Source organism: Leptopilina heterotoma, unplaced genomic scaffold (assembly GCF_015476425.1).
Source record: "Leptopilina heterotoma isolate Lh14 unplaced genomic scaffold, ASM1547642v1 Lhet_190, whole genome shotgun sequence".
Classification (NCBI taxonomy): domain Eukaryota; kingdom Metazoa; phylum Arthropoda; class Insecta; order Hymenoptera; family Figitidae; genus Leptopilina; species Leptopilina heterotoma.
The window spans coordinates 626,049-635,738 of NW_025110909.1; the positions used below are offsets into that span (position 1 = coordinate 626,049).

The following is a 9,690-nucleotide window of genomic DNA, read 5'->3' on the forward strand; positions in this document are numbered from 1 at the left end:
GGCCTCTCCGAAGAACATTAAAAGGGCTATGATATCTTTTAATATTCCTACAGTAGTTGTTAATTGGACTTGTCATATCCCAGGCAGAAAAGTTGGAGGTGTGCCAGCACTAACGACCGGCATGGTACCGAACCGGTTGTAAAGTCGGACTTATGCCGGTACCGGCAAAAAGGTACCGGGCCGGATATGAAATAAATACCGGCCCGGTGGTAAATGTGGATTTGTACAGGTACTGGTAGTGTGTACCGGGCCGGTACTATAATTTACTTCTGTTTATATACCGCCGAAGGAGATTCGCCGGTGATAATAATTTTACCGGCCCAACACCGGCCCGGTACTATAATTTACTTCTGTTTATATACCGCCGAAGAAGATTTGCCGGTGATAATTTTTTTACCGGCCCAGCACCGGCCCGGTACTGTTATTTGGCTCTGTTTTATACCGCCGAAGGAGATTTGCCGGTGATAATAATTTTACCGGCCCAGCACCGGCGTAGTACCGGCCCGGTACTGTCATTTTGCTCTGTCTTATACCGCCGAAGGAGATTTGCCGGTGATAATATTTGTACCGGCCCAGCACCGGCCCAGCACAAAAATTTACTTAGTACTTTCTACTGGCACATAAGTTTTGCCGACAAAAATACTATTACTGGCCCAGTATCGTCCCGGTTGTTTGCTAATGTTAAACTAGCAGAAAAAGAATTAAAGAAGAGAAAAAAATTTAAAAATTAATTTATTAATTTAATTATTAATAATAAATTAATTAGTTAGTTATGCCAGAAATTATATTAATACCGGGTAGGTTGTTTATTGGTGCCTGCCCAGTATCTAGCCGGTGAATAGGGCGGTTATTATTATTTATAATTACTATTTTTATTTATTTATAATAATTTAAATTGAATTAAAATAAATTACAAAATACAAATACTGGCCCGGTACCGCACCGGTTGAATATTAGTGCCGACCCGGTACTGCTGACAGGTGGAATGTCGGTTGGACTTTATAAGCTCACTTTGTATTTACTTTCCATATGCAGGTTTAAGTTAGCGGATGAGGACTTTGCAGCCTCAGGGTCCTGAGTTCAATTCCTCGAGTCTTTAGATTTTTCTATAACTGTTTATGTTTCTCTGTTTCATCATTTAATATATTTACTGTTTCCAATTTAAAATTAATAATAACATTGATAATAATAATAATAATAATTAAACAATTAATCAGACTGAAATGTATTTTTTTAACCGGCCCGGTACCACACCGGTTGTTTTTTAGTGCCGGCCCGGTACTGTGTCAGATATTCATTAGTGCCGGCCCGGTACGGTTGCCGGATACCTACCGAAGTTATCATCCGGTAATTTACCGGTACTGCGCAGGTGGAATGAACACAGTTATGCCGGACCAGTACCTAGCCGGTTGTGCAGCTGGTAATAAACCGGCACTAAATGCCTTCCAACAATAACCGGGCCAGTACCGCCCCGGTTGATTATTCGGTACCGGCCCGGTACGTATGCCGGATACCTGCCGCAATTATCATCCGGCAATTTGCCGGTACCGAGACGGTAAAAATTACGGTCTTATGCCGGTACCGCCCCGGCACTTATAATCCGCCGTTTGTACCGGGGCGGTACCATCCCGGTCGTCAATTTCTACCTGGGATGTTGGAAAACAGGAGACGCATGCTTATTCCCGAAATCTTTTTTGACCAAATAGGTATTTGATATAAAACTACCCAGTAAGAAACAAAAAATTGAAAAGTATTAAAACGATTCTATTCTTTTGAATGCCATTTCTGTCCAATACTTTTCTATCCAGTGAGAGCAATATGAAAAGTAACGATATCAATCCTCTTGAATACCCAGTAAAAAAGCAAAGATTAAGAAGCATTAAAGAAATTCTATCCTTTTGAATACCATTTCTGTCCTATGCTTCTGAATTCCGCGACAGTTGTATAATAATATAATACTAATATTGTTGACATATAGAATGTTCAATTACTTTTAAATAACTGCACTCATGACTTTATTTGATATTTTAAAAAGAAATAATTATTAAATTACTAGCTCCTCCGACGGCCGTCTACGGTGCTAGTTTTTATATGTCCATTGTCCAAGTCCATTATTTCATTAATAATAATATTCAAATTTTTTCAGTTAATAATTTGCTTATTTATATTTGAAATGTTGACGTTTTTTTCGACAATGCAAAATAAGATTTATTATGAGTACTTTCTCTTAACAAAAATAAAATTTATATACATATTCGCGCTCTTTTTAAATAACATACGACTGCAGCGCCACCTTCACATGTACAAACCATTTTAAAAACACCCTTCTATTAAGATTTTACATTCTCATTGCCCATTCTTTACTTCGATACTTTTCGATACATTAGACCTTTCCACTCCATGTCTTTTTTAAGAAAGAATCAGTTAAGAGGGTTAAAAGTGTTTAAAGGTCTCTGAAATTTTTAGGTTATGATTTATTGTCTAACAGAATAAACGGCCCTGACTCGTTTAAATGACGTAAAATTGGTAAACAGTCAATTTTTCAGCAAGTTTTTCTTTGAACACAAACACTTTTTACAAAATCTGCCACTGTATGTATCTTATAAATTACAAAAATCCAGAAGATTGCTTGAATGCATGCAGAAACGCGGTTCCAATGAAAAATTGAAAAGTGATGTAATGACAGGCTGTAATAATTTCGGATGGGATTGGAAAGCATTCAGAAAAAAATTTTGTCTTTGTTAACAATTACAAACAGAATTGAATAGCATTCATTTTTAGACGAAACGTGGTCCTATCATGGTATAGAAAAGTATTGGACAGAAATGGCATTCAAAAGTATTGGATAATTTCTACTACACCATACAGAGTTTGAATTATTTCAATCCTTTTCAATTCCTCGCTTCTTACTGGGTACTTAACTTAAAATTCACATAATATGCACATTATTTGACATAAATTTCATTGCGCACAAAAACCATTTAACATAAATATCATTTGTCATAGAATTCATTAAACAGAAATATTATGTTACATAAAACTCAGATAACTTAATTCTCATTTGACATAAAAATTATGTAACATATATTTCTATTGACATAAAAATCATTTAACATAAATTTCTTTTAACATAAAACTCATTTAACGTAAATTTTATTTGTTATAAAATTCATTTGACATCAATTTCATTTGGCATAAATGTCATTTAACGTAATTCTCAATTGACATAACTATCATTAGACATAAAATTAGCTTGACATAAATTTCATTTGACGTGAATATAATTTAACATAATTATTATTTAACGTAAAATTAAATTTATATAAATTTCATTTAGCATAAATGCCATTTAACACAGGCGCGGATCCAGGGGGGCCACAGTGGCATGCCCCCCCCCGAGAATTCAAACTTCCTGGAATTTTTTAAATACAAATTTCATTCATAATTGGTCATCAAGCTAGCGTCTAGCAGATGGCCCCCCCTAGAACCTTGTCTGGATCCGCCCCTGATTTAACATAATTCTCATTAGACATAAAATTTACTTGACATAAATTTCATTTGATGTAAATCCCATTTAACATAATTTTGATTTGACATAAAGTTCATTTGATATAAAAGACATTTAACACAATTCTCATTTGTCATAAAAATCATTTAACAAAATTCTCATTTGACATAAAAATCATTTCACACAAATTACATTTTACATAAAAATATCGGTGCCAAATTTAAAAGTAACCAATTAGATATTATCAACAACATTGTGATTCGCCAATTTTGAAATTCGCGCCTATATTTCTAGGTCAAATGATCGTTATGTAAAATGAAATCTATGACACCTGAATTTTATGTCAAATGAGAATTATGTGTAATGACTTAACCGTCAAATGAAATTGATATCAAGTGAACTTTATGTCAAATGAAAATTATGTTAAATGGGATTTATACCAAATGAAATTTATGTCAAGTATATTTTATGTCAAATGAGAATTATGTTAAATGGAATTTATATAAATTTAATTTTACGTTAAATAATAATTATGTTAAATTATATTCACGTCAAATGAAATTTATGTCAAGCTAATTTTATGTCTAATGATATTTATGTCAAATGAGAATTACCTTAAATGACATTTGTGCCAAATGAAATTGATGTCAAATGAATTTTATAACAAATAAAATTTACGTTAAATGAGTTTTATGTCAAAAGAAATTCATGTTAAATGATTTTTATGTCAATAGAAATTTATGTTACATAATTTTTATGTCAAATGGGAATTAAGTTATCTGAGTTTTATGTAACATAATATTTCTGTTTAATGAATTCTATGACAAATTATATTTATGTTAAATGGTTTTTGTGTGCAATGAAATTTATGTCAAATAATGTGCATATTATGTGAATTTTAAGTTAATAAGTTTTATATCAAATAACTATTTGGTTAAAAAAGATTTCGGGAATAAGCATGCGTTTCGTTCTTTTTCCTCTGCTTTGGTCTCTGGTAGTGGACGACCTACTGAGACTCCTAACTGAAGCAGGATATCATGCAATTGGTTACGCAGATGATATTTTGTTAATCGTTCGTGGTCTCCACCTTGATGTAATACTCGAGGTGGCTCAAAAGGCATTAAACCAGGTAGATAAATGGTGTAAGAAGGTGGGTTTATTTGGTAACCCTGGGAAAACAGAAGCTGTTATCTATACTAGGCGATACAAGTGGAAAGCCTCGCGTTCACTTGTGCTGTCTGGGAAAGAGCTTCAACTTACAGAGCAGGCAAAATATCTAGGGGTAATACTGGATAGCAAGCTGGTCTGGAAAAAGCATTTAGAGGAGAAATCTAAGAAACTTACGGTTGCTCTTTGGCAATGTAGAAGGGCCATTGGTGGTAGCTGGGGTCTTATACCGGATACACTATTGTGGATCTATGAAGCGATTCTGCTCCCTAGGCTGACCTATGCTTGTGTGGTCTGGTGGGGTAGAGTTGAATTAAAAACATCACAAACAGAATTGGAGAAGGTAAGGGGGATGGTCCTGAGAGGCATGACGGGTGCGGTGTGCACAACGCCCACTGCTGCCCTTGGTGCTCTCCTGGGGCTGAAACCCTTACACCTTACAATTAAAGCAGCGGTGGCTAAGGCTGCCTTAAGACTTTGCGGTTCTAAGGGCTGCAGAGAAGTGGGCAGATGGCGTCTCCCTAAGAATCTAGTGAGGAGGCCTCTTCTCAATATGATCAGAGACAAGATCGTCCCTTTGTACCTTTTTGATAAAAAGTACAAGATTAACATACCTACCAGAGAGGATTGGATAAATCGATTGGCTACCAATCCGGTTAATGGTGATGTCTGGTATACAGATGGATCTAAAAGCGGGAATGGGGTCGGTGCAGGAATCTATCACGTAAAATCTCAAGGGGGCCACTCGTACAAGTTAGGGCCCACTGTTACTGTGTTACAAGCCGAAATTATGGCGATATTCTATGGTGCTGTTGAGGCTCAAGAAAGTTGTCACGATAAAAATATTTTTATCCTTTCGGATAGCAATGCAGCAAATTTCTCTTTGAAACGATATGTAACAACATCACAGCTGGTTGGTGATTGCCATGAGGCTCTTAACAGATTAGCTGGAATTAACCGCGTTACCCTCTTTTGGGTTCCTGGTCACAGTGGATTCATTTGCAACGATAAAGCGGATAAACTAGCCAAAACAGGTGCTAGGGAACAATTTATTGGGCCTGACCCTCCTGTTGGTGTCTCTGGAAAATGCTTGGCCCTGGAATTTAACCAGTGGCTGGCAGTAGAGCATCAAAGGGAGTGGCAGGCAACTAAGGGCTGTAGGCAGGCCAAAATACTCTTAGGAACTAATATTAATCTCAAGAGGAAAGCGGAATTCCGCAAACTTAATAGAAAAGAGGCAAAAATCATAACAGGGCTGTTGACCGGTCATGGTGATTTGCGCTATCATAGGCATAAAATGGGGATTGTAGATGATCCTAAATGCCGTAAGCGTGGAGAGGAAAATAAAACTTCGATACACATCATGTGCCATTGTCCTGCTCTCGTGCAGGAGCGTGAACACATTACGGGCTACTTCTTTCTTGGAGAAGCCGTTATTGCCACCAGGAGCCTGGCCGAAGTCCTTTTGTTGTGGAAGGGATTTCGGATGTAGGGGTGGCTATGGGGAACGTAAAGGGATTACCCAAGCGTTGGTGGTCGTGATTCAAAGGTTTTGCGTGGCTGCAACCCCGTCCAAATAATAATAATATAATTATGCGTATATTTAGTTGTATGGTTAGGTAGGTGTTCAATCCCGTATGATTGTAAGATTTTCCGATTCGTTTAGTTGTTAATTGTAAGTATGAAAATGTGGGAAGAATAAAACTTGTGAATTAATGAATATAAATATATATATATAGTGCATTTAACATATCTTTCTTTTTTTTAATGATTGGTTATTGTTTCTTTTTATATAATATTGACGAAGTGAATGAAAGGAAACACTCGCTTCGCGTCGCGTCGGCCATTTATTCTGACAGGTTCCGCGCCTGCGTTCCTTCAGGCCCAGGTTAAAATCCCCGTACAGGATCCTTAAAGGATCCTCTCGGGATCCTGTGCAGGTCCTATGCAGAATCCCGACCGGATCCCGTACCCGTCCTGTACAGGATCCCGACCGGATCCCGTGCAGGAAATTGGAACAGGGTTCCTGTGCAGGTTCCGATGCAGGAACCTTAGCTATCAAAGGTTCCTGTAAAGGTTCCTGTACAGGAACACTTGCAGGATCATGTACAGGAAACTTTGTAAAGGTTCCTGTACAGGAACCTTTACAGTATTGTAAACTGCAAGTACTTAAGTATAAAGGATCCTGTAAGGAACCCGTAAAGGATCCTACACAGTTTCCTCAATTAATTTATTTATATTTTTAACTCCTGCGCAGTAGTTTTCTATGAGTTTCTCGAATGCGCAATACATTTTTCTGTCCAACATTGTTATACGAGCCTAACATATTGAAATATGAAGTCTATGTATGTCAAATGTTGCTTAACATATAAAAATTTAAAAAATTAAAAAGTTTCCTGTACATGATCCTGCAAGTGTTCCTGTACAGGAACCTTTACAGGAACCTTTGATAGGTAAGGTTCCTGCATCGGAACCTGCACAGGAACCCTGTTCCAATTTCCTGCACGGGATCCGGTCGGGATCATGCATAGGACCTGCACAGGATCCCGAAAGGATCCTTTAAGGATCCTGTACGGGGATTTTAACCTGGGAGGGACCGTTCAAAAAATACGTAACGCTATTTTTCTAAAATTTGGACCCCCCTCCCCCTATGTTACGCAATGTTGTATACATTAGCGCCATTTTTTCTGCTGACCGTAACAAATAGCTTGACCCCTCTCCCCCAAAAAGCGTTACGTATTTTTTGAACGGTCCCTTATTGTGAAAGTTTCGAAATAGAGCACTTAGTCCAGTTTCTCTACTATGCACACTGCAGCGCGCCTTATAATCTTCGCCTGTGTTTCAATGCTCTTTACAGTGAAATTTGGAACTAAGGCCCTCTATACACTATACGCATCACCCTAAGATGCTTGATGGAAATGAATTAATGTACTTTTACTGGACTGAGTCTTGTTTTTTCAATATTGACTCCCAGCTTTTCAAACTCTATTTTTCTCCGTGTATAAATATTATTTGATTGAAGTAAATATTTAATTAAATAGTCAATTAATCGTTTATTTGAATCAATTAAATTTTTTTTCAGTGCATAGACATGAAAATGTGTGTACGAAAACTCCCTCCCGTTACCGTTCATGAAGTACCTAAATTTTATTAAAAGAAGAGTTATTATATCTCATTATTATATTTTTTTTTTTTTTTTTTTTTTTTTTTTTTTTTTTTTATTGTTTATACTCCTGCCCTATTGGCCTTACGCACTTCGACAAGAGTCCCCGAGAAATACTTTTTTGGATTAAGCATAACCATTCTACTTTAGAAATTTTCTATATATTAACCTAATTTTGCGTCTACAGCCGACTTTATTAGGAGTACTCGCATTACGCCTGGACCACCCATCAATGGGTTTTCTCGCCAGAGAAGAGGGAAACTGTAGAAAACCTCTCTGAGTACAACCGGTTTATCGACAGTCGAGTTCTAATGGTGTGTACCGGACAATAATCGACGGTGCACATCATTATACCTCGACGTCAAACCTCCCGCTCAGATTGTCTCACGTGCCGGAAAAATACCAAGCCAAGTGGGCGCGAGCCAAGGATACTTATACCCTTGGTCCTTAAACGACCACCAACGCCAGGCACCCATCCGACTGAGCCAATCTGTCGGTCTCATTATTATATTCATATGCTTGAAACACGTTATTTGGGAGTTTTAAAAAACTGACTTCAAATTCGTAATCAGCGACGCGGGATCCCTCCAGTAACAAATTTTAATGAATTTCTATCAATTTTTAAATAATTTTAGCTGCGAAATATTTTCAACACTGGTTTTTAATAGTAATGTTAATAATTATTCTAACAACGTAATTTTTTTGGTTTATTAAGATCCCCCCTTTGCCACAGGATTAGTAATAAAAGTCACTTTTTCAACTTTTGTTTTATTAAACTATAATTCTGAATTTGTTCTTTTCTAGAGAATGACCTTTTCCTTATATAAAGATTTTTTATCAATATTGTAAATTTCATTATTGCTAGAGTGACAAGAAGAGTAAGAAGAAGTACGGAAGTTTTCACGGAGAAAAATGGAGTTTAAAAACTGGGAGTCAATATTGAAAAAACAGGACTCATTCCAGTAAAAGTACATTAATTCATTTCCATCAAGCATCTTAGGGTGATGCGTATAGTGTATAGAGGGCCTTAGTTTCAAATTTCACTGTAAAGAGCATTGAAACACAGGCGAAGATTATAAGGTGCGCTGCAGTGTGCATAGTAGAAAAACTGGACAAGGGTTCAAGGGTTCGTATTGTTTGTGGCAATCCTTCGTAGGGTCTAATACAGGTCTAATATATATATATATACACTCACGCTTAGGGCCTACCACCTAAATATAAGAACGAAATTTTAATTTAAAAATCATATCGTAGATTATTTTCCTTGGGACACGTTCTACATGTCTTCAACGAAAATTAAATTAAAAAATCTTTATAATTCACTGGTGAATTCACTCACTATATGTGAGTGAATATAAAGTTAAATAAGTAAATTATTAGTGAATACTTCGTGAATTAGTAAATAGTGATTTAGTGAATAGTAAGTATAATAGGAGAACTGCTTTATCAGTTGTACATTTCACACGTGCTTCTAACAATATCTCGATTTATAGTGAATTTGAATAACATTATCGAATTTATAAGTGCTATTTTATAGTATATTTTTCCACTTAAGTGTTAGTGCGTTGTTGAAAATTGTGTTGTACTGAGTTGTTGTTTTTTACTCCTTTTATAACATTCTGGATATTTCCTTTATCTTTGCCATGGCAGCCCTACTGAAAAAGAACGACTGTAAATACGAGCGTAAATATGACTGTGAATACGACCCTAAATATGGGCCTTAGAAGGGTAGTGTAATTGAAACAGCAAATACAGCCGTTTTTATGCCCGTGTTTAGGGTCGTATTTACGGTCATATGTGAATTCCATTTTTTAAAAAAAAATATATATATATACCCCCACAGCACCGAAAG

General features: G+C 36.4%; 1 protein-coding gene across 1 annotated transcript; it reads left to right on the forward strand.

Annotated features, from left to right (window-relative positions):
• Nucleotides 1–4,466: 4,466 nt before the first annotated feature.
• On the forward strand, nt 4,467–6,167 carry LOC122500735. The gene has a single exon (XM_043609806.1). It carries the CDS (start codon nt 4,467–4,469, stop codon nt 6,165–6,167), a length of 1,701 nt encoding a protein of 566 aa, XP_043465741.1.
• The last annotated feature ends 3,523 nt before the right edge of the window (nt 6,168–9,690 follow it).

Bases quoted from the DNA above. Each gene is read 5' to 3' on its own strand.
- LOC122500735 (XM_043609806.1), top strand. From the start codon at position 4,467: ATGCGTTTCGTTCTTTTTCCTCTGCTTTGGTCTCTGGTAGTGGACGAC.